Here is a 24,990-nt window from a genome sequence, read left to right on the forward strand (position 1 = left end):
AGCTCAGAGTTAGATAGAAAGCTGAGGTTGCTAACCATCTGGTTCAGCTTGCAGCAGTAGCCAGGGAGGTAATGTTGGTTAATAGTCTTCTAATCATTTGCAAGATAGTCCAAAAGGAGGAGTGTTGAAATCCTTGCAACCATTCCAGCAGGCAGATCAGAACAAAACCAGCAGGCCTTCATTGTATTCCCATCAGTATATCAGATTGAGCGAATGTTAACAAGATTTGTTAGGGCAGAAACGGGGAAACTATTTCCTCTGGCGGGGGATTCAGGAACAAGGGACATAGGCTGGAATTTTACGGTGGGCGGATGGGAGCCGGCCTCCGGCATGAAAGTCGGTGGCGAACCCGCTTCCGCCTCGCCTGGGGAACCGTTCCATATTTTACAGGTCCCAAAGCTTTAATTGTCCCGAGGCGGGACTTCCACCCACTTGAGCTGCGGGCTGGCAGCTCTTAGTTCCAGCAGCATAACCGGGAGCGGAGGCCACTGGCTGGGACTGCAACTCAGCCGAATATAGAAGACGACGTGGAGTCGGGAGGAAAGTTAAGTTTTGGTTGCCTCACCGGGGATAATCGGTCGGGTCCCGGTGAGGCAAGGGTAGTCGGTTGGGGGTAAGGGGGGGCCTCCATCAGGCACCCTGTGCCGGATGAGCAGGACCCCCACCTCCCCCGCCCTGGGATGATCTGCAGCTGCCTGGTTTTCCCAAGCAGGACACTGCTTGCCACGCGTAAAAACTGCGTGGAGCTGGGCGAAAGCCCTTATGTGGCCACTTAAGGTTGACTGGCCTGGGATGAGCGGGCGGGCCGTTTTGCTACCCCCCGCCTCTCCACCACGTAAAGGGCGGAGGACGTGGGAACGGGTCGGGATAGCTTCCCAGAGCCTCCCGCTCCATTTTACGCCAGACACCCCACCCCCTGCCCTCTCACCATCCCGCTCATTGGGGTGGCATAAAAATCCAGCCATAATCTTAAAATTAGAGCTAAGGAATTCAGCAGCAAAATCTAGAAGCACTTTTGTCACACAAAGGGCCGTAGAAATTTGAAACATTCTCCCTCAAAAGGCTATGAATGCTTCGATATGAGCTTCCAAGACTGAGATAGCTAGATTTTTGCTAGGCGAGGGTATAAAGAGGTATGGAGCAATGACAGGGGACATTTAGGTGCAGGTCAGTCATGACCTAATTAAATTGAATGGCCTACTCCTGTTCCTAACATTCCTGTATAACTGTTGTTCTTTTTGTTTGTGCAGAACTCCAATGATGGACAGACAGAAATATGATTGTCTGTGGCTCCCCTGATATTCTGGATGCCAATGCAAAAAAATATATACTTAAGGAAGGGGTGTCTAGAGCAGTTTAAGTAATTGACAGAAATTTCTCTTTGGCTTGTTTGAACCAACACCATTATATAGCAGCTTGAATTTTAGACTGCACAATCATAAATTCAGTCTATTTAAAACATGGATAATCTTTATCCTTTATTTTTTAATATTGTAGGAGATGAACTATGTCAGTTTTATGCCTTGAAACTTAGAATTTATTGTTGTTTGAGACACTAAATGATCTCAATCAGCATGCTTTTTACAATATAACTATAAAAGAATGGTATTTGATAATTAAAACTGATGGAAGCAATGAATTAGATCGTTTATAAAAGAAAAAGAAATATACCATCCATCCAAATAGGTATATGGGTTTAACCATTCATCCAAAGGATCGCACTTCTGACAGTGCAGCATTTCTTCAGTACTGTTTTGCAGTATTATCCCAAGTTCTGCAGCAGGGCTTGAATCCATAACCTTTTGATCTAGTAGGTTATCAGTGATGTTATTTTAGTAAGAAAGAAACAAAGAATGAGCCACACTTTCCTACAGATGGACAGGGTTCATTCAATGTAGCTTGTATTCTCCTAGCCATGCCCACCAACACTGAGCTGTCGTGTTGGTTTACACTCCCCAGTCGCAGCTTGTACATCACAGTACATAAGGCATGTTTTCCTGGATAGTCAATCGCCAGAAGAGATCAAGGAAGACGATATGGACTGATGATAAATGTCTGACCTGTCTCATCCACAACTCTCCAGGAAACAAGAATAGGACTCCAAAAGTTGATGACGCTGAACTGGATTCAAACACACCTAAGTTTCTTTCCACCTGGGATTCAATCCAATATTTAACCCAATTGTGCACGGCAATTAATGGAAAATTCCACTCTGCCCTGTATGGTCTTTCCCAGCAATTGGGGTACATACTGGCACAAAAACAAATTTATAAATCACTATTTTAAAACTACTGCATTTGAACAGAGTTCCATGCATTTTTGTTTTTCTATTGTTCCATTGCTATGGAATTCATCACAATATAAATTGGTACAATTTTGCAGCAATCCAGGTCCCTCAGACAATTCGGAATACTGCTTCAGGAAGCTGCCTTGTAAAATAAATGGGCCATAAGATGGATGTCTGGACTTCTTGTTATCTGGTGGAGTATGAACAGAATTCCAATAGCCTAAACAAGGGCCAAATTTGTGGGAACCTCCATATTTGGGAACTATTAGTGCTGCAAGTTGATGGCAGCCATTGGATGCAATGGAAGGTCAGCAAAAAAGTACTGAAAGGTTTCCTGTAGTAACAACTACGCTGGAGTGGTGGGGAGTCAAGCATCAAGTATTAACAGGACAAAGTTAAAAGTCAAAGCACCATCTCACTCTACAATAGGAATCTGAAGAGTTCCTACATGCTTGTTAGACATTTATACTTCCTGTCAAAAAAATCCTCAATGCCCCCACAAAGCTTTTATTTCAACTCCTTCAAATTAGGGTCTCAAATTGCATAAAACATGTAGGGTTTCCCTTGAAACATCTGCCACATCACAACAATGTGATTTATTTTACCTATTTATAGGGATCAAATTCAAACAAATAAAGAGTTTCACATTTTATGTAGTACCCACACATACAGAAATATGCAAGTAAATTCCATCCCACAGATCTTAAACTTATAAGAAATTAATTACATTCTACAACATTGTTATAAACATTCAATTTTTAAATAAATTCTATAATTAAGTAAAATAATTAAGTCCACAGCATCCACTTTCAGCTGGAGAATGTAAAAACTATCATAACCAATCTACAGTGTTACATGGTACTTTAATTATACACATTTAAAAAATTACCCTTGAAATTCCTTATGTAGCAATTTTACATTATATATAGAGAATAGTTCATGAGGAATTGAAATAAAATTACAATCCTCTGTGTAATAAAGAATAAATTTTAAAAATCTTGCATTCATATAGTATCTTACCATGGCACATCTCAAAGCACCAGACAATGATTAACTTTTGCAGTGGCTGTTAAGTGGGTAAATGAATATACATCTCTTCATAATTCATGTGTGGTATTATGTATGTACATATGGTCAGCATAGCATTGCATATAATTCATTTTATTTAGCCTAAATTGTCCAATCAATTATATATTATAAACCAGAAAGATGGCCATTAATTCAGTTAGGTCGGGTTTTTTTTTTATTCACACACAGATATATAGATACATTAAGAAGTTGACAAGGAATCCTTTCCTTAACTGTTGGTATTAATTTATAAAAAGTTAACAGAAGTAATTAAATGCCCCTAATTTCCATTTGCCGCTGTCTGAGTTTCTTGCAGATTTTTTAAATTTGTTTTTTCTCCCTACCTCTTCTCAGGAAGAGACTTCAAACTGGACTGTGGTTTCATGGGCTTTGGTTGGCATCCTGTGACTAACCAGGGTCTTCATTCACCATGAGCATAGACAGGCTCAGCACACTATAGGAGGGTGAGCCTGGGTGAGGGGATATCATAGGTGAGCTAATTCCTGCCCTTACCTAAAGTTCGTATGTATACAGGCACAAGAATGCAGACAAGTATGTGCGCACATACATTTCCCCTCAAATGCCACAGGATAACCATCAGGAGCAGAAACCCCACCTGAATTTTCCTCTCCCTCACTCAACATTCTGATGCCAATTAAAACCTCTACCATCACCTTGGCTAAGATCATGTAAAAGGCACAGATCAGTGACTTTCTTTTCCTTTTTTTTTTAAAGTATTCACAACCCACTGGACTCATTAGATGCCTCTTTGTAATACTTCTGTACTCCTGGCATTTATTTGTTGCTTGTTCCTCACCTTTGTTTTGGTCAGTCCTATTAAAAGTAATTACCAACCTTCCCTTTATAAGGCAAGGTTATTAAAGATTATGGAATTAAGGCAGGTAGATGACAGATCAGCCATGATTTGGGCGGCGCAGTGGTTAGCACCGCCACCTCACAGCTCTAGCGACCCGGGTTCAGCTCTGGGTACTGCCTGTGTGGAGTTTGCATGCTCTCCCTGTGACCGCGTGGGTTTTCACTGGGTGCTCCGGTTTCCTCCCACAGCCAAAGACTTGCAGATTGATGGGTAAATTGGCCATTATAAATTGCCCCTAGTATAGGTAGGTGGTAGGGGAATTGAGGGAAGATGGAGATGTGGTAGGAATATGGGATTAATGTAGGATTAGTATAAATGGGTGGTTGATGGTCGGCACAGACTCAGTGGGCCGAAGGGCCTGTTTCAGTGCTGTATCTCTAAATAAATAAAAATTTTTAAAAATCTAATTGAATGGTGGAACAGGCTGGAGGGGTTGAATACTCCTGTTCCTAAGTTTTGTAAAAGGATCTCAACCCAAAGCATTAACCTGGCATTTCTATTTCTAGACCTGCCACGTGCTTCCAGAATTTAATATCACCTTCCTGGTGTGAATGGTTCAGCTCCACAGTGAGCAGTGCATTTACCAACTGAAGCATTCGAGGAGCTTGGAGTTGCTTATCTAATGGGTGGCACTGGATCCTTTGAAGAAAGTGGCCCACATTTAATGACATAACTCTGTTTGAATACTTAAAATGGTTGAACTTAGAGACACCATCACATTTTAGCACATTACAGTCAAATGGGAACAAAGATCTAGCTACCAATATTTGCAACACATTTCAGGCTAAATGGGAAAACTGTTGACTTGATTGGAATAACTAATTTCTTCAATATCTTACATCTCCCTCTATGATGCTACATCAACACTGACTCTCTGCTACATTTTCTGGAATGCAATGATGAGTTAAGGTGTTTGAGTGGTTTTGGAGAATCTCCTCCATTAAGCTGATCATTCTTTTTTGTGGCACTGTAAGAAAATCCTTAAAATGCTTTGAACTTTTGATCTTTGATTATATTTCTACAAGTTTGACAGTTATCAGCACACAGAGCCTAGGGCTGTTCTGCAATGTGACAACTTGAAACCATATACTTAATGGAAGTCATTATACAAAATTACAACCATAAATGCTATGAAGAGGGAACAGAATTAATTTAAAACATGTATTAAGTTGCATGCTGTTACCATATGAACGTGCCTTGCTGCACAATAGTTACAATTCCCTCCACACAAGGAGTTTCTGCTAGGATGCATTTTTTTCAGCGCAATACACCTAAAATCGGACAAAACAGCACATGGGAGATCATGGAATTTAAAATGGAAATTACGTCCAGCATAAATCAAGTTTCCATGACCTTTTATGCTAGTTTAACGTATTGCTCTAAGCTGGCCCCACCCACAAAACAGGCCACGTTCCCATATCGAATTAAACACCATTGCAAGTTTCGCTATTTGCGCCACTTTGCAGGCCTTTGATGAGGTACTTAAAATTAAGCTGACTCTTCTGGGCACAAGGACACTAATTTCTTAAGCTTTTTAATTTAAGAAACTGACTACTGTACTCCAATATAACAGCAAATAGCTCAGTAAAATTTTGGAAGTCATTTTCATTTGTCTAAAATCAGGTTACTGACAGGTGGATTAAAATTGATTATTTGTTATCAAAGCATTTTCAGCAGCATTCATCAATGCACCAATTTACCACACTTAAATAAATTAAGGAATACTTGTTTTAAAACAGCTACATTCTCAAATGCTGTCCGATCGCGTTATTTATGGCAGAATTTACATTCAACAATATGCAAATAAGCTCGAGTGGAAACTTGAGGGGGAAAAAAACTTTTGGACACAATTTGCACGCAAAGTGGAAATTCTGCCCCAAGTTGTACAACTCAACTATCCCAGGTGGGGGCAGCAAACAATCAGAGGGAAAGTCACCCTTGGAGGCACGCTCATTGGCTTCCCGTTGGATGGTAAAAGCATCAGCAATAGCAGTAACTGGGAGCAAGTCACGTAATCATCCTCCCAGCACTGAATGGTCCATTACATTGGGGACCCATAAAGAGGAAAGAACAAGATGAAAATTATAAATCAATTCAAAATTGAAGCATTCTTACAGTTGACAAAGACAAGCTGACAAAAATTGTGCGAACTTTGAATATTTATCAATAAGCAGGAAGCTGTTGATCGAGCTCTGATCTAAGTGCCAAATCTCAGAGGCTTAAAGCACAAGAGGTTAAAAAAGAAAGGTACAGCATGCAAAACCAAGCTAGAAGGGTTTGTCGCTTAGAACTGATGTACCAATGTTAGAAGTAACAAATATTTTATCAAACTGCTTTTTGGTAAAACTTACCACTTCTTCATCGGACAGCTCCCGCCCCTGGATGCTGCTGTTCTCCCGTACAGCCTGCTGGTGTTTTCTCCCCTTTATGTGGCTGAAGAGATAGACCTCAGAAGTGATCTTTGGAACAGAAAGTGAGAACATTTCAAGCTCACTGAATTTGCCAAGCTTCCTGCAGCAGCTAACAGGAGTAGGATCTTCACAAGGACCACTACTGTGGTCCTGCAAACTAACCACCCCATCTTTTTTTGCAAATGCTTCCCATTTCTACATCCATTAAACTAAAGAGCCCTTATTTTGCAAGGCGTAGAGAACCCTGTCAGAACTTTTAGAAACAGAATAAAAGGTCATGAGATCTAACAATCTCATCCCTTTATCAGCAATCAATCCCCAACCACCTGCCTTCTCACATCTCGTGATCCTTTCTCTCCAGAAACACACTGTCTCTTGAGCTCATTGATAGTGTTCTTCTCAAAGCACTCCCTTGCTAAGTTATTCCAAAACATGATTCGCCTATAATGCCAGCCAACTTCTCCCTTCTCATTCATAACTTTAGAATTTATGTCCCATTTAACACTGACAGCAATATGCTTGGATCAATTTGGTTAATTCCCTTCAAATTCTTGAAAATTTCAATAGGTCACCTCAAACCCTTCCTGTTTTACAAAGCAAATAAGCATAATTTCTTCAATTTTTGCCTGCCAGTCAGGCAGTACAATATTTACATTATTTCTCCAGTACGATTTTTAAAACTTGGAAGCAATAGCAAATCTAGAACATACCAACACATTGCACAAGGAACAATGTTTTTTGCATTCATATGGAGTAAGTTTGGGAGCGTAGTCAGTATTAGCGTGTCTCCCGCTGCTAAGCTCAGCTGCTTTCTCCTTCCGTTGTTCTATCTGCTCCATGTGCCTCCGACTGCTCTCATCATGCTGAATAAAAGACAAAACAGATGCAGAAGCCACTGTCTACACCACCAACAGCAGTTCATGTTCTTCCATTGGCTCTCCAGTAAAACTAAATTTAAATTTAAAATGCAAATACAAACATGAATACAAAATATGAATTAGGAGAAGTAGGCCATTCGGCCCCTCAAGCCTGCTCTGCCATTTAATAAGATCATAGCTGATCTGTTTGTGTTTCGAATTCCACGTTCCCACCTACCTCAGATAACCTTTGATTCCCTTGCCTAACAAGAATCTATCTATCTCTGTCTTAAAAATGCTAAATGAGCCTGCCTCCACCACCTTCCGAGGCAGAGTTCCAAAGTCGCACAACCCTCTGAAAGAAAAAATTTCTCATCATCTCTGTCCTAAAAGGACGACCCCTAATTTTAAGAGTGCCCCCTAGTTCTGGACTCACCCACAAGTGGAAATATCCTTTCCACATCCACCTTGTCAGGACCGTTCAGGATCTTATATACTTCAATCAAGTCTCCCCTCACTCTTCTAAACTCCAGTGAAAACAAGCCCAGTCTGTCCAACCTTCCCTCATAAGACAACCTGCTCATTCCAGATATCAATCTAGTAAACCTCCTCTGAACTGCCTCCAATGCATTTACATCCTTCCTTAAATAAAGAGACGACCAAAACTGCACACAGTATTCAAGATGCGGTCTCACCAATGCCCTGTATAACTGAAGCGTAACATCCTTAATTATAATTTCAATTCCTCTCTAATAAAGTATAATATTCCATTAGACTTCTTTATTACTTGCTGTACCTGCATACTAACTTTTGTGACTCATGCACAATAACACCTAGATCCCTCTGCACCCTGGAATTCTGCAGTCATTCTCTGTTCAAGTAACACTCTGCTTTTTTATTCTTCCTGCCAAAGTGATCATCACATTTTCCCACATTATACTCCATCTGACAGATTTTTGCCCACTCACTCAACCTATCTATATAGGTCTGCAACCTCCTTATGTCCTTTTCACAACATATTTTCCCACCTATCTTTATGTCATCTGCCAATTTAGTTACCATGCCATCACTCCCCTCATTTAAGTCATTGATATAATTGTAAAAAGTTGTAAAAAAGCAAATAACAACCTGTGCTGTCTGTCCCTCTGCAATGAGAGGACTGTCCTATGAAGAAAGATTGACTAGAATGGGCCTACACTCTCTGCAATTTCCAAGAATGAGAGATGATCTCTTTGAAACGTATAACATTTTTTAGACGGCTCATTAGGATAGATGTTGGGAGGCTGATTCCCCTAGCTGGAGAGTCTAGAACCAGGTATCATAGTCTCAGGATAAGGGTCAGCCACTTAGAACTGAGATAAAGAGAAACTTCTTCACTCAGAGTGCTGTAAATCTTTGGAATTCTCCACCCAGAGGGCTGTGGATGCTCAGTCATTGGGCAAATTTTAGATCGAGATTGATAGATGATTTGGGACACTAAGGGAATCCAGCTATCTGGGGATAAGGCGGGTAAGTGGACTGGAGGTAGAAGATCAGCCTTGATCTTACTGATTGGTGGAGCAGGCTGATGCAGCCGTAAGCCTATCCCTGCTCCTATTTCCTACATTCTTATGTTAGCATAATTTCCTATATTCCCTCAAACAATTCTCCTCCATGGCCATTCTGCCACCATGTGCCTGTGGGCTCCATCCCTGCTGCATTTGTATTTAACATTTCTTACTGTGGCATGAGTTCATATATATATATATATATATGTTAACAACACCGGCGTTACTCTCTGCCAACTTCAATTCCAGGATTTGTACTGGATTATCTGACTGCCCAGCCATCCTTATTTTCAGAACCTAACTCGGCCCTGCCCGAACCTTTTTGGGAAAACATTCTAGCCATACATCCCAACCTTCCTTAGACTCTCAATAACTTCTCCAACATATTGCATTCTTTTCCACCCTCTGTTCTCTTTATTTTTAAAAAATCTTATCCATGTCCTGCACTAAAGATCTTGACTTTTACCTAGTTTCTCAATTAAAAGAAAAAGAACCAAGATTTTCAATTTCCGTACAACTATGATACTGATCTACTCTTAGAGAATCAGTGTAGTCGTGAATTTATGTAGCCATTTTCTATTATTAAGCTTTAACAATCAGCCAGCATATCACTATGTCTGTAACTAAATAGAATGATGTGTGCTGATAGTCTTAGTTTTAAGTTATTGTCTAGTTGTAGAAACCAGAGTTATCATTTGGAAGTAGGGTGACGAGCTTTTAGCGATTCACCAAAGCCCCAGGTACCAGACAAGAATGCATCTTTTCATCTGTTTAACATAGGAGACCGATTGCTCAGTGCAACAAAAGAATTGGAGGAACTAAGTAATATAAATGGCTTACAAATAAATAGCCTGGTGAGTAGAGCCAGTTGTTGTAGTTCCATAAGATTAAAACTCATACAAAATTATATAACTTTTGAAGTTATGCAGCACTAGTTACAGCAACACAAGTTTCAATTCATGATTTCTGATAGTGTAGTGGATTATTCTGAATAACTGGCACTTGATTCTGGTAGCTACTTCAAACCCCAGCCTTCCCCATTTATTCTGGTTGTAATTGCAAAAGTTGGATTCCTTGTTCAGTTTTTAAATTATATTTTGTGAGGCTACAGAGCATCCCATTTTTAAGTTGCTATTTTGATCTTTTCTTTACAATTTGTATTGCATTTTTCCCATAATTCTTTCCTCCATTCCTTGAAAAAAAAATCAGCAAGTAAATTTGTTCAAATTAACATAGCCAGATGGCATCGCTGGCCTTACTTGTTTGAAGTGTGTACTTTGCCAGTACCAGTTTGGATACCTCACAATTGGTCTCCTTTCCTGACCTTGATGCCAATCAGCCTCATTTCCAATAAGTTGCTTGCTGATGAGTTAAGTGGTTCCTCCCTGATGGTGGAGACATGGGATGGCAGGCGTCTGTGGGTTGGGAATTAGCTAAAATATCAAGTAATGCCCCGACACAGCAAGCAATTGCTTTTGAATTATATTTTAGCCTTGGGGGTAGTATTTAGCTTATCAGGATTAGAAATAACATGTAGAAAGAGAAAATGTAAAGAGTAGTTGTGTGTTATTGAAAGACTCAAACTGCCTTATGTTTTGAAATTGTAATACTAGGAGGAGTTGATTAGGGCTCTCTCAATTACCTTTCTGAAAGCTAATATATGCGCCTGCTCTATGACCACACTCCCACATTCAAGGCTTTAAATGGGATTGAGCAACACTTATGATAAATGCAAAGATCTGCATGAACAAATGGGAATCTCTCACGAGATTTACCTGAACTAACAGAAATTCAGGATTAAGATGCCTGAGTGCCAGTCTTAAAAACAGAACAAATAAACTCATTAAGAAATCTACAAGTCATTTGGTATCCTCTCAAATGCACGTCCTGGTCTTAGAAAGATGCCAGATGACACATTTGTTTCAGAAATATAAAGTGGATTGGTTCTGTACCAATGTACCATGATGCCTAGTAATACACGTACGCAATTGTTTTTAATTTCAGGATTGCCACTGAAAAGCCAAGACCCCAACCTAGTTGAGTCCTTAAGAAGCGTTGGCCCTTGCATACGGTTACAAAAGTGCTTCTTTTTTTTTGTTTAAGTATACACTTTTCATGACTTATATTTAAATTGAGGAGATGGATTCATGGGAGGGCTGAAGAATTCAAATAAGCTGGACTTTGCTTTGTTGTTGACAGATCATTGAAAGGACACGGAGATATTGTTTAAAAACAACCTTGAAGACATGTGTTTTAAGCAATAAACAACAGACCCCTTGGTGACCTGGGGAAGATGTTTACAGATAAGAGACAGGTCAAAATTTATAGGGGTCAGGAGGCTTGACTCCTGAGATATTGTTTTTGGTTTCACTTTGTAGAGTGCATTGGGACGTGAACTGTTTTTAAAACCAAAGTGACTCCTGACAATGCAGCCCAGCGTTGACATCATCAGAGCGCTCCCAGCTTCGCACATGCGCAGAACAGACCCTTGCTGTCAGTATACTGCTGCACATGGGCACCCTACGTTAGCAGCTCGCTTAGCGCAAAAACGTCATCACATACTGCAAGGTCTGCTCACCACTCACTCCCTGCCTCATCACGCTCCTCTCTCGGCCACTCGCTCCCCACTTCAACGCCCCCCCCCCCACCTATCTGTGGGCCACTCGCTCCCAGCCTCACCACTTCTCCCACCACTTCACCGCACCCTCCCCCCCCACCCGCCCAATCTGTCAGCCACTTGCTCCCCACCTCGCCACTTCTCCCCCCTTGGCCACTCGCTCTCCACTTCAGTCCCCACTTATGGGCCAATCGCTCCTGGCCTCAACGTTTCCTCCCCTCTGCTCTGCTTCCCCGCTCCCTCCTGCGATCGCCGTCTTTCTTCCCTGCAAGGGGGAAGCGGGGGGGGGGGGGGGGGGGGAAGAGAGAGTGACAAGATGGGGAGGGGAGGGAGACTGCGAGCGGGACTGAGCGGGGAGCAGAGCAGAGGGAGGAAGCGGTGAGGCCGGGTGTGAGTGGCCCACTGGTGGGCGGGAGGCGGGGTGGGGAGTGTGGTTGGTGAAGCGGGGAGCAAGTGGCTGAGGGAGGAGAAGTGGCGGGGTGTGGAGCAAGCAGTGAGCAGATGGACACAGGAGGCAGCGGTGAACAGAAGCGCAATGGCAGGAGGGAGCGGGACACAGTTGGGTGTGGGATGGAGGCAATGATCACAGCCACTGTAGGCCTTTGGGTTTCATTTGTTTTTGTGATAAATTGAGCAGTGCTATCTTTACTACTGGCAGGTGCCAAAAAATGCAGCAGACAGTGATGTTTCAGTGAATGAGGTTGCAGTTGAGCATGTGCAAGTACTGTGCAACCTAGTGGTTGTGTTGTCAGCAAACACAGCCTTTTAAGACAGTTGGAGAAACCTGCCAAGAGATGAGCTACCATCAGCTCACCCTCTTCCATCTCTTTGTGAACTTCCTGACAATCAAGTGTAAGAAGTAGAGAAACTGATGCTGCATGTCTCCTGAGAAGCCTGCCAGAAACCAAATACTGCATTTCTCATAGAAAGCCTGCCAAACTGATCCTCAACGTCACCTGAAAAGAACCTAGAAAAAGCTCTAGAAAGGTCCCAGCGATCGCCATCTACGCATATTTGGGATGCCAGATCAAAAAGGGACAACTGACATCTTTCCACATCTCTTTCTTCCTCAAGAATTAGCAAGCATTTGGCCAAAGTATTCTTTTTCTTTTTTTTTTGTAGCATGCCTCTGCAGAGACTTTCTGTATTCTTTCAGCGTAAGAGAGTTTGTGTGTGAGGAATTTAAAAAAGGAACTTTCAGATTTCAATCTGTGTTAATGCTTTGCTTTGTTATTGGTTAAGGCTTGTTTTATAATAAACTGATAATTTTGTTGTTTATAAAAGAAACCTCGTTGGTGTATTTCATTCTGGGATAAAGAGTAAAGTATATGATTGACTGCATCAGTAACTGGGTAAACATTTAAAAAAAATATATGTTGTGACCTGTGGAGAAGTGGAACTAGAAACGACAGTGCATGTAACAATACTAATTAAACAAGAACTGCAACACATACAAAGTGCAACAAGTCCTTGTGGTGGTTCAGCAATAATTGCTCTGTTATATTATACCTTCAGCTGTATTTTTTTCTGCAGTTCCTCCATAGCTTCTTGTTGTGCTGCACTAAGTGCAGCCAGCCTCTCCTCTCGTTCCCTGTCAATGGATTAACAGTTATTAGGAAATGAACAGATAAGAAAAACAGCATGGAAGATGGAAGATGTGCAGGGATGCTTGGCTTTTTCGAACTAACCCCTACCATGAGAGCAGCCAGACTGAAGTAAATCACTTTACAGAGTGACACATACAGAAGCAAACATTTCCCAAATAAGTTTTGAATACTTATAGTGGACTTAGAGATAGACATATTTGCAATATAGCTCTGTGAATGTTGGCAGGGTGTTAAACCCATGGACATCATCACTAAACCCAATCCTGCCCTACAATTCACACTTTCCAAGAAATTGTACTGAATGGCAATCAGGACCAGGAAACATGGATGATATTTTCTCTTCCTAATTGGGGATACAGACAAACAGTCTAGTGGCCCAAATGCTGCTGCCAGCGAGATCAACCAACTCAAATCTGTGGCCTTGTGTCTTCGTGCTACACCAATTGTCTCTAAGAAGCCGCAAGGAAATCAGCTTAACAAAGGCCACAAACCTGGCTCTTTCACGTGCAGCATCTTCTCTTGCTTTCTCTTTCTCTTGTCGCTGTTGCTCAATCCGTGCCTCCTGTTCTCTCCTTTTCAACAACAGTTCCTCCACACGTGCCTGACGCTCTGCCTCCAGTGCTCGCTTGCGTTCCTGCATTCAACCACATAATTTTTCTAAGAGCTTTTTTGTATTGTAAGAAACATCAAAAATAAATTTATAAAATTTAAAATATAAAAATAAATTTCTTCTCACTGATTCTTGACTGGGGTACACAATGTCAGCTGCCCTCCAGTAACTCCACCAAACGTATATTAGTGTGTGACCCTCGACCACGTCTATTCAACCTGGGAGAACACTGCCTTCAAACCCAACCCTGGCAAAACACATTCTTTGCCAGATAAAGAGCAAGAAGCAGCAACTATAGCCAATTTTGCCCTCCATAACCCGGGGCATTCAAGTCAAATTTAGCAGCGTTCAACCGGATAACTCAACAAGGAGCAGGCATTGAAGCTGGTCTTTTTTGGATCTTTGGCTCAGTTATTCATGGGCTAAACTCACTCAGCCATCATAGGGGCTATATACAATTTGCGTAATCTCACTCCGATGTTTCAATTTAAATGCTTAGTTGACAAGTGCTTCAAGTATCTCAACATTTCCGGTTTCTCGTCAAATAAATCGTAAGTATTTTTACAACTTTGCACAAAGGACATGATTGATGTTTACAGGATTTGTAATAGAGTGAAATAACCATAAACTCCATGGTACATGATGGTTGATGCTGAACTGGTGAGGCTGAGAAGAAATGACACTTTGAACTTACATAGTGCCTTGACACATCTTTCTGAAAAATCTCAAGGGCTTCACTTTTTGCACTTGCGAGTTATTTACTACTGTTAAATAATCTCTGAAATGCAAATTTTTTAAAAATTCATTCAGGGATGTGGGCGTCGCTGGCTAGGCCAGCATTTATTGCCCATCCCTAATTGCCCTTGAGAAGGTGGTGGTGAGCTGCCTTCTTGAACCGCTGCAGTCCATTTGGGGTAGGTACACCCACAGTGCTGTTAGGAAGGGAGTTCCAGGATTTTGACCCAGCGACAGTGAAGGAACGGTGATATAGTTCCAAGTCAGGATGGTGTGTGACTTGGAGGGGAACTTGCAGGTGGTGGTGTTCCCATGTATTTGCTGCCCTTGTCCTTCTAGTTGGTAGAGGTTGCGGGTTTGGAAGGTGCTGTCTAAGGTGCATTGCTGCAGTGCATCTTGTAGATGGTACACAGTGTTGCCACTGTGCGTCGGTGGTGGAGGGAGTGAATGTTTGTAGATGGTGTGCCAATCAAGCGGGCTGCTTTGTCCTAGATGGTGTCGAGCTTCTTGAATGTTGTTGGAGCTACACCCATCCAGGCAAATGGAGAGTATTCCATCACACTCCTGACTTGTGCCTTGTAGATGGTGGACAGGCTTTGGGGAGTCAGGAGGTGAGTTACTCGCCTCAGGATTCCTAGCCTCTGACCTGCTCTTGTAGCCACGGTATTTATATGGCTACTCCAGTTCAGTTTTTGGTCAACAGTAGCCCCTAGGATGTTGATAGTGGGGGATTCAGCGATGGTAATGCCGTTGAATGTCAAGGGGAGATGGTTAGATTCTCTCTTGTTGGAGATGGTCATTGCCTGGCACTTGTGTGGCGCGAATGTTACTTGCCACTTATCATCCCAAGCCTGGATATTGTCCAGGACTTGCTGCATTGCGACACGGACTGCTTCAGTATCTGAGTCGTCGTGAATGGTGCTGAACATTGTGCAATCATCAGCGAACATCCCCACTTCTGACCTTATGATTGAAGGAAGGTCATTGATGAAGCAGCTGAAGATGGTTGGGCCTAGGACACTAGCCTGAGGAACTCCTGCAGTGATGTCCTGGAGCTCAGATGATTGACCTCCAACAACCACAACCATCTTCCTTTGCGCTAGGTATGACTCCAACCAGCAGAGGGTTTTCCCCCTGATTCCCATTGACCGCCGTTTTGCTCGGGCTCCTCGATGCCATACTCGGTCAAATGCTGCCTTGATGTCAAGGGCAGTCACTCTCACCTCACCTCGAGTTCAGCTCTTTTGTCCATGTTTGAACCAAGGCTGTAATGAGGTCAGGAGCTGAGTGGCCCTGGCGGAACCCAAACTGAGCGTCAGCGAGCAGGTTATTGCTCAGCAAGTGCCGCTTGATGGCACTGTTGATGACACCTTCCATCATTTTACTGATGATTGAGAGTAGGCTGATGGGGCGGTAATTGGCCAGGTTGAACTTGTCCTGCTTTTTGTGTACAGGACGTACCTGGGCAATTTTCCACATTGCAGAGTAGATGCCAGTGTTGTAGCTGTACTGGAACAGCTTGGCTAGGGGCGCGGCATTATAATGACTATTATAATTCAGGCAGTCTCCCCTAATGTCGTACTAAGGGAGTGCTGCATTGTCAGAGGCACCGTCCTTTACATGCATTGCTAAATTAAGGCCCTTCTGCCTGAACTGCTGGGATCTTGCTGTGCGTAAAATAGCTGCAGTGTTTGCATATGTAAAAACAGTGATACGCTTTCATTGTTTGTAAAGCGTTTTGAGACACTTCTGAGAAATACAAGGCCTCACGTAAATACAAGCTTAATTTCTTATTGTTCTTTCCTTATGGGCAGGCCACCAGGACAATTCCCCCTCTGCTTCAAACATATATTGGGATCTTAAATTTCCACCTGAACCACCAGTTATGCAGGGAGCCTTCGTTTCTAGCCTCATCTAAGAATCAATATCTCAACATCAACAACAATACTGGAATTCCTCAGTCCTCACTTAAGAAGGGGTGCAACTGATCTATTGTTCCACCCACAAGCAAACAAAAAATGTGGCTTTTATTAGATCAAAGGTTACATGTAGACTAATTTATACAATCAATTGTATTCTGCAGATAATATGTGACAAATTTTTTTTAAAACAAATTTTTCCACTTTTTATACAGGTGTAACAGAGGTCCTTAATTTCCCAAATTCTAACAACTGCTTTCCTTTTGTCCACATCCTACAGAGAACTCACTAAACATTCTGTCAGCAACCAGACCACCACCAATGAACAGGAGACAGTACTCAACTATTAAAATGGCCCCTGGATACACAGCCACATCAACAAGTGCGGAACCAACGATTTGCACCAGCACCAAGTTAGCAGCAGGTTTTTAGGAATGTCATGATAGAACTCTGTCTTGTTTCCTAAATCCATGGCAAATCCACTTCGTCTTTATTCTTTTTTTTAAATATTAATTTGCTGAGGCCACATTTACATGACAACTGTGGAGCAGGCAATGTGCTTTTGTTTAATGCAACACTTTTGTAAAACAGAAATCGGGAACCAAACTGACTGTAGGGTAGTTGCAGCCCAGGAAGTTGTTTGTAATGTATATTTCAATTTATATTCACGGTAAACACAGAAACACATTGGGAAGGCGTTAACGTGTTCATCCAGTATGTACCTATTACTAAAAGAATGTTGCAAAATGACTCTTCTCAGTAAGACAAAGCACTGCATTGTGTTTAAAATGCAGTACTGTTCTTTGGCTGGCCATATCTTTGAAGCAGACCCGATATGCTTTTTCTTTCCCTGTATGGTTCTAACCTGCACAGCCTCATCCCGTGCTTGCTTCTCCTCCTGCCGACGATGCCGCTCATCTTGCAATTCATTCAGCCGCTGCTCATACTCTTTCAGTTTTGCAAGAACATCGTGACGCTTATTTTGAGCTTCCAATGTGTTGATAAATGCAATTTCGTTAACCTGAAGGTACAGGAAAGATAAACAGCTTACCATTTCCATTACTATGGGCAGCATTTGCAAACCAGACTTTTCATTGTTCAAAACCAGTCTATTTATTTACTCACTAGCCTTTTAGGAACTAAAGGCAAGTTATATGTACCAGCAGAGTCCAGGCTCCTTTCCCTGTGTTGTTAGCTGATCTTAGCTAGACAGAAACTTGGGGACTGTAATTCACATAGCCTTAAGCTAAAGCGGAAAAAGTGACTGCAACAACTACCGTGGAATCTCCCTGCTCAGCATAGTGGGGAAAGTCTTTGCTCGAGTCGCTCTGAACAGGCTCCAGAAGCTGGCCGAGCGCGTCTACCCTGAGGCACAGTGTGGCTTTCGTGCAGAGAGATCGACTATTGACATGCTGTTCTCCCTTCGTCAGATACAGGAGAAATGCCGTGAACAACAGATGCCCCTCTACATTGCTTTCATTGATCTCACCAAAGCCTTTGACCTCGTCAGCAGACGTGGTCTCTTCAGACTACTAGAAAAGATCGGATGTCCACCAAAGCTACTAAGTATCATCACCTCATTCCATGACAATATGAAAGGCACAATTCAACATGGTGGCTCCTCATCAGAGCCCTTTCCTATCCTGAGTGGTGTGAATCAGGGCTGTGTTCTCGCACCCACACTTTTTGGGATTTTCTTCTCCCTGCTGCTTTCACATGCGTTCAAATCCTCTGAAGAAGGAATTTTCCTCCACACAAGATCAGGGGGCAGGTTGTTCAACCTTGCCCGTCTAAGAGCGAAGTCCAAAGTACGGAAAGTCCTCATCAGAGAACTCCTCTTTGCTGACGATGCTGCTTTAACATCTCACACTGAAGAATGCCTGCAGAGTCTCATCGACAGGTTTGCGTCTGCCTGCAATGAATTTGGCCTAACCATCAGCCTCAAGAAAACGAACATCATGGGGCAGGATGTCAGAAATGCTCCATCCATCAATATTGGCGACCACGCTCTGGAAGTGGTTCAAGAGTTCACCTACCTAGGCTCAACTATCACCAGTAACCTGTCTCTAGATGCAGAAATCAACAAGCGCATGGGTAAGGCTTCCACTGCTATGTTCAGACTGGCCAAGAGAGTGTGGGAAAATGGCGCACTGACACGGAACACAAAAGTCCGAGTGTATCAGGCCTGTGTCCTCAGTACCTTGCTCTACGGCAGCGAGGCCTGGACAACGTATGCCAGCCAAGAGCGACGTCTCAATTCATTCCATCTTCGCTGCCTTCGGAGAATACTTGGCATCAGGTGGCAGGACTATATCTCCAACACAGAAGTCCTTGAAGCGGCCAACATCCCCAGCTTATACACACTACTGAGTCAGCGGCGCTTGAGATGGCTTGGCCATGTGAGCCGCATGGAAGATGGCAGGATCCCCAAAGACACATTGTACAGCGAGCTCGCCACTGGTATCAGACCCACCGGCCGTCCATGTCTCCGTTATAAAGACGTCTGCAAACGCGACATGAAATCGTGTGACATTGATCACAAGTCGTGGGAGTCAGTTGCCAGCATTCGCCAGAGCTGGCGGGCAGCCATAAAGACAGGGCTAAATTGTGGCGAGTCGAAGAGACTTAGTAGTTGGCAGGAAAAAAGACAGAGGCGCAAGGGGAGAGCCAACTGTGCAACAGCCCCAACAAACAAATTTCTCTGCAGCACCTGTGGAAGAGCCTGTCACTCCAGAATTGGCCTTTATAGCCACTCCAGGCGCTGCTTCACAAACCACTGACCACCTCCAGGCGCGTATCCATTGTCTCTCGAGATAAGGAGGCCCAAAAGAAAAAAAAAGCTAAAGCGGAAAAAAAAATATCACTAAGAGATCCCACTCTTGATCATTTGCCTATGATCTCCTGCTGGGACGTGCACATGGAGACATGAGGTAAGGACATGATTGGGCTTGACTGTTATACCCGCCAAGCTCGAAACACTACTGGTACTCATTGCCTGGGTTCACACATTAAGGAGGCCCCTTTGGGTGAGGTACCTGAAGGCTTAGAAGCCTATAGAAGACGACTCCAAAAATAACTCTATAATCAGATCTTTCAGAAGAGGAAAGAGAAAAAAAAATTAAAAGACTAGTTCATATATTTGATTACATTTCAAGATTTTCCCTTTTTCAAACTTTTTAATTCTTGGATTTTTTTTTCAAGTTCTGACAGAGATCTAACGCACCTCAGGGATTTGGACAGCAATGATAAATCCCATGAGCTTTGTTCTCACGGTTTATCACGTTATCCAAAGCCAACAATCTAACATACTGCTTACGCCCAAGCTATCCTTTATGTAAACTGCTTTGAATCTCCCTTACCTGCACCCATTTAACTGTCCAATCAGTCAACTTTGGCAGTCCTACTACACCTCAGTCCATGTGGGGTACCTTAGGATGTGTTATGTTAAAGGCACTGTACAAATGCAAGTTGCTGTTGTTACCCCTCAAGTCTTTTTCATTGCAAGCAAACTTTAAGAAAAAGTCAAAGCAAAATTGATATTTATGTTTCAACTAATTTCGGTATTGTATGCAACCGTGTGAAAAGAAAATCAGCAGTCCAAGCCCATGTTCCCTTCTCTACAGGCATATGGTCAGCATGTCAGGAAACTCAACAGTATTCTTACACTACTGTTCATGACCCCCACCGGATAATTCAGGCTCAACCCTGGAAGAATGACCATGAACATTATCAGACTCCTGTCCAAGCCACATCTGAATCTCAAAGCTACACCACCAGCATCTCCCTTTCCACTTAAACAGTAGTTTCAAGACCACTGTTCAAAGATTCAAGAACCACCTAGTTAGTATCTCGAGAATGGTTCCAGACCTTGGCTTCTTCCTCCTGTGCCTTTTTCACTATTGCTTGCAGCTGCAACTCCCGTTTAAGCTCCGCGTGGAGCAGCTTTTCCTCCATCATCCTCCTCCTTTGCTCCAGCAGCTCCTCTTTCCATTTCCGCACTTCCTTCTCCTAAAGACATTCAGAATACAAGTCAAGCAATTCTACAATTCCAACACTTTTCTCACTTGAATAATGACCAGCAGTAAAACTGAAGCTGCACTCGGCTTTGCTTCAGACAGGTCAAGCCTCAACATCTGAGTCTACAATGTTTCCTACATTACAACAGTGACTACACTTCAAAAGTATTTCAATGGCTGTAAAGCACTTTGAGACATCTGGTGGTCATGAAAGGCACTGTATAAATGTAAGTCTTTATTTATGCTACATCTTTAGCATTGGTACTAAGCAAAACTATTTTTCAACAATGCTACAATTACAGTGCAAATAAAGTCTAAATGTGGCATCAACGGACCAGCTTGAAGACATGAACTCCAGCAGCAACAATGCAAAGGAGGGCGTTCTTTCGAGGATTGAATTTACAGGTTCAGTTAGACTTTTTATTCCTTAGACCAATTAGCATGTTGAAGTTCAATTTGCTTTAAAATGTAACCTGACAGAGACATGTCACTAGCAAAATATTTTTAGAACTTCAGCCAACTTTGCTGATGATGTTGAAGGATGTCCAAAGAACACCCTAATCAATGTCACCTATTTTCAGCATTAGGCATTCCCAGGTCAGGCTTATTACTGGTATCTGCAGAAAGCTCTTTTTACTTTGCCCAAACAATATGCCTCACCCTCAATTCCAGAAGACCACTTCTATTACTACCAGTATGACATCGTTGCACTTTATATGGCCTTTCTGACTGGAATTGCCAAATCAGTGCTAATTAGCAGTAGTTCTGTTATGTACTTCACATCCAACTGAGAACTGGACTCAGAGTGCCCAAATTCGTCATATAGGACCCTCTACTACCAGCAGACAGAGGAAACAGCCCATTGCTCCGGGCTGCATTCACTCCATATCCAGTCAAAACCCCCAAACCTATGTTTTTAACTCTTGTTATTATAGAGTCATCGAGAGATACAGCACTGAAACAGGCCCTTCGGCCCACCGAGTCTGTGCTGACCAACAACCACCCATTTATACTAATCCTACATTTAATCCCATATTCCCTACCACATCCCCATCTTCCTTCAATTCCCTACCACCTACCTATACTAGGGGCAATTTACAAATGGCCAATTTACCTATCAACCTGCAAGCCTTTGGCTGTGGCAGGAAACCGGTGTACCCAGCGGAAACCCACGCAGTCAAAGGGAGAACTTGCAAACTCCGCACAGGCAGTACCCAGAACCAAACCCGGGTCGCTGGAGCTGTGAGGCTGCGGTGCTAACCCCTGTGCCACTGTTCTAAGCAGATTTTGTCCTACTTACTCGCTCCAACAATTTCTGTAGTTTCAGCGTTTGCTCCTCTCGTAGTTTTTCACGGAGTTGCTGGGCTTTTAGCTGCTTTTCCTCATGTTTCTTTTTTGATTCTGCAATTGTCCTATCAGCAGGAAATTTGTAACACAAATTTCATTACCGTGGAGACCAAATGCTTTTACATATAATAAGCTTAAAATCCAGTACATTGGTTTACTCTGCAGTTAACTATGCAAAATTATAGCTCATCAAGAATCCTATACTCCGGTGAGCAACAGGTTTAAATAATAATTTTAATCACATTTTCCGTGATGGTGAGGAAAGTTTTTCGTGCATTTGGATGGCGTGTCCAGGTGGTCGTGCTGGCTCTTCCTCCACAATATCTCCCCATGATGTGCTCTGGCGCCAAGGTTCACGTGCTACAGAGAACAAAATGATTAGTCTCAGAAATTAAGTCTTAATGCAAACAATTAACCTGCTGTGAAGTTACCTCTGGTGACATTCTGATGAAGATTGCCACTTGAAACGTTAACCTGTTTTTTCCTTTCGGATGTTGTCCAGTCTTACTGTGATTTTCTGTTTTTGCACAACGTTGTGAATTACATTGCATTTCATAAATTGCATTCACTTGAACAGAGGAGAATAATCTCCTGGTCTGTTAAGCCAAAACCCATTGAGAACACAATTTGAGAGTTTGCACATCGCTTATGTTAACAGTCAATCTCTCAGATAACAGAATGCTAATCAGGGGTAATTCACAAAGGTTTCCCATTGTTAAAAGTCTAACATGATCTGAATCCCAACACAATCCCGAAGAATAACTGTCAGCAGAAACATGCATAATTATACCAAGGTTGAAACTGGCACTCAGGATGTAACTCTGGTTATGCCCAGGGCTGAACAGTTTTAAATAACATGAACGCAGCAGCAAGGTCAATCATTTTCAATTATCTGCTCTTAAAGGCCAGGCTTCAGGAGAAATATGGAATTTATATCAAACCATCCTCAACTGGCACAGGCTGCACATGAGCACATGCCCAAATTTGGCCAGGTGAGCATTTATCAGGCAGGGATGCAGTAAATTCATTGAAAAATTAAACTATGCAAATACCATCCATCAAACAATCCAATACAAAAAAAATTAAACAAGCAATACAGAGTGTCGATGGCCACCAAGATTGGGATTAAAACCCTTTTACACTACAACCTTGGTCTTGCGAGAAAAGGGAATAGTCATGCACTCACGGCATTTACTTACTAACAGTTATGTTGCAACAAAACAACAGTATATACCGAACAACTGAAGTCTCAGTTTCAGTCGAAGTACAGAATCCTTGTTACAGGCTATATTAGTTACAATGCACATACCTTCATACTCTGCTAGAACATCACTCCAGTCCAGGTTTTGGGATTGTGAGGAAAGGCTATAAAGAGACAAGCTGCCGCTGCTCATGCTGGCCTACACAACAAAAGAACATCGGTTTGATACACTGAATTCAACGTTTTACGCGGCAACTGCAATCCAAAAGTTGGACCATATTTCTACCAAAGGAGCTGCAACCTGCCAGCACAGAGAGGACACAGCAAAAAGACATGTTCCTCCTTAAGATTTATGAGCAGCAACACAAGGACCAGATGCTCTATTTCACAAAAGCACCTGAGCAGAAGTGGGCTAATCTTCAGAAAATGCTTATTAAATCTTTTTAGGTTTCTTCTGAACCATGCATCTTATAAACAAGTCGCCATTTATCCATTGTCTATGGTCGAAAGGTTCTTAAAACAGTCAACTTCTTTGGCCAAAAGTAGGTAGGATTGCATCTTTCTACGATGCATAAGTGTTCATAAAAGTAAAACTCATTACTAACCTGGTCAGTTCTGCCAGATACAAACTTCTGAGGTAAAGTGGGCTTTTTTTCCTCTTTACAGAATCATTACAGTGCAGAAGGAGGCCATTCAGCCCATCGTGTCTGCACCGACTCTCCGGATGAGCAATTCACCTACTGCCACTCCCCTGCCTTCTCCCCGTAACTTGGCACATTCTTCCTTTTCATCCAATAGCCTAATTCCCATTTGAATGCTTCAATTGAACCTACCTCCACCACACTCTCAGGCAGTGCATTCCAGACCTTAACCACTCACTGCATGAAAAAGTTTTTCCTCGTGTCACTTTTGCTTCTTTTAACAATTACTTTAAATTTGTGCCCTCTTGTTTTCGATCCTTTCACGAGTGGGAACAGTGTCTCCCTATCTATTCTATCCAAACCCCTCATGATTTTGAATACCTCTATCAAATCTCCTCTCAGCCTTCTCTTCTCCAAGAAAAACAGTCCCAACTTCTCCAATCCACTTGCAGGTTGATAGATAAATTGGCCATTATAAATTGTCACTAGTATAGGTAGGTGGTAGGGAAATATAGGGACAGGTGGGGATGTTTGGTAGGAATATGGGATTAGTGTAGGATTAGTATAAATGGGTGGTTGATGTTCGGCACAGACTCGGTGGGCCGAAGGGCCTGTTTCAGTGCTGTATCTCTAATCTAATCTAATCTAATCTAATCTATCTTCATAACTGAAGTTCCTTTGCATCGGTCTTTACCAAGGAAGAATCTCTGGAATCATTCTCGTGAATATTTTCAGCACGCTCTCGAGCACCTCCACATCTTTCCTAAAGAGCGCCGCCCAGAACTGGATGCAATACTCCAGCTGAGGCTGAACTAATGTCTTATACAAGTTCAACATAACCTCCTTACTCTTGTACTTTTTGCCCCTATTTATAAAGCCCAGGATACAGTATGCTTTATTAACAGTGCTCTCAATCTGTCCTACCACCTTCAATGACATATGCACAGACACACCTAGGTCCTTCTGCCCCTGCACCCCATTTAGAATTGTACCCTCTATTCTATATTGTCTTTCCATGTTCTTCCAACCAAAATGAATCACTTCACTTTTCTCCCCATTGAACTTCATCTGCCACCTGGCCATCAATTCCACCAACTTGTCTACGTCCTTTTGCAGTTCGACACTATTTTCCTCACAGTTCACAAGGCTTCCAAGTTTTGTATCATCTGCAAACTTTGAAATTGTGCCCTGTACACCAAGGTCTAGGTCATTACCAGATATCAGGAAAAGCAAGGGTCCCAACACTGAGC

At 42.5% G+C, this 24,990-nt stretch overlaps 1 protein-coding gene across 3 annotated transcripts in view; it reads right to left on the reverse strand.

Moving 5' to 3' along the window:
- The window catches only part of scaper (S-phase cyclin A-associated protein in the ER), a 384,847-nt gene that overhangs the window by 243,828 nt on the left and 116,029 nt on the right, over positions 1-24,990 (reverse strand). For all 3 annotated transcript variants that reach the window (XM_068015512.1, XM_068015509.1, XM_068015510.1), the window contains exons 11-19: positions 23,208-23,298; positions 22,141-22,258; positions 21,852-21,963; positions 20,403-20,543; positions 17,401-17,556; positions 13,763-13,905; positions 13,174-13,255; positions 7,354-7,506; positions 6,584-6,691 (exon numbers count right to left, since the gene is read on the reverse strand). In XM_068015512.1, the coding sequence (XP_067871613.1) occupies positions 6,584-6,691; positions 7,354-7,506; positions 13,174-13,255; positions 13,763-13,905; positions 17,401-17,556; positions 20,403-20,543; positions 21,852-21,963; positions 22,141-22,258; positions 23,208-23,298 (1,104 nt within the window). The remainder of the gene's footprint in view (positions 1-6,583; positions 6,692-7,353; positions 7,507-13,173; positions 13,256-13,762; positions 13,906-17,400; positions 17,557-20,402; positions 20,544-21,851; positions 21,964-22,140; positions 22,259-23,207; positions 23,299-24,990) is intronic.

Source organism: Heterodontus francisci, chromosome 35, assembly GCF_036365525.1.
Source record: "Heterodontus francisci isolate sHetFra1 chromosome 35, sHetFra1.hap1, whole genome shotgun sequence".
NCBI lineage: Eukaryota > Metazoa > Chordata > Chondrichthyes > Heterodontiformes > Heterodontidae > Heterodontus > Heterodontus francisci.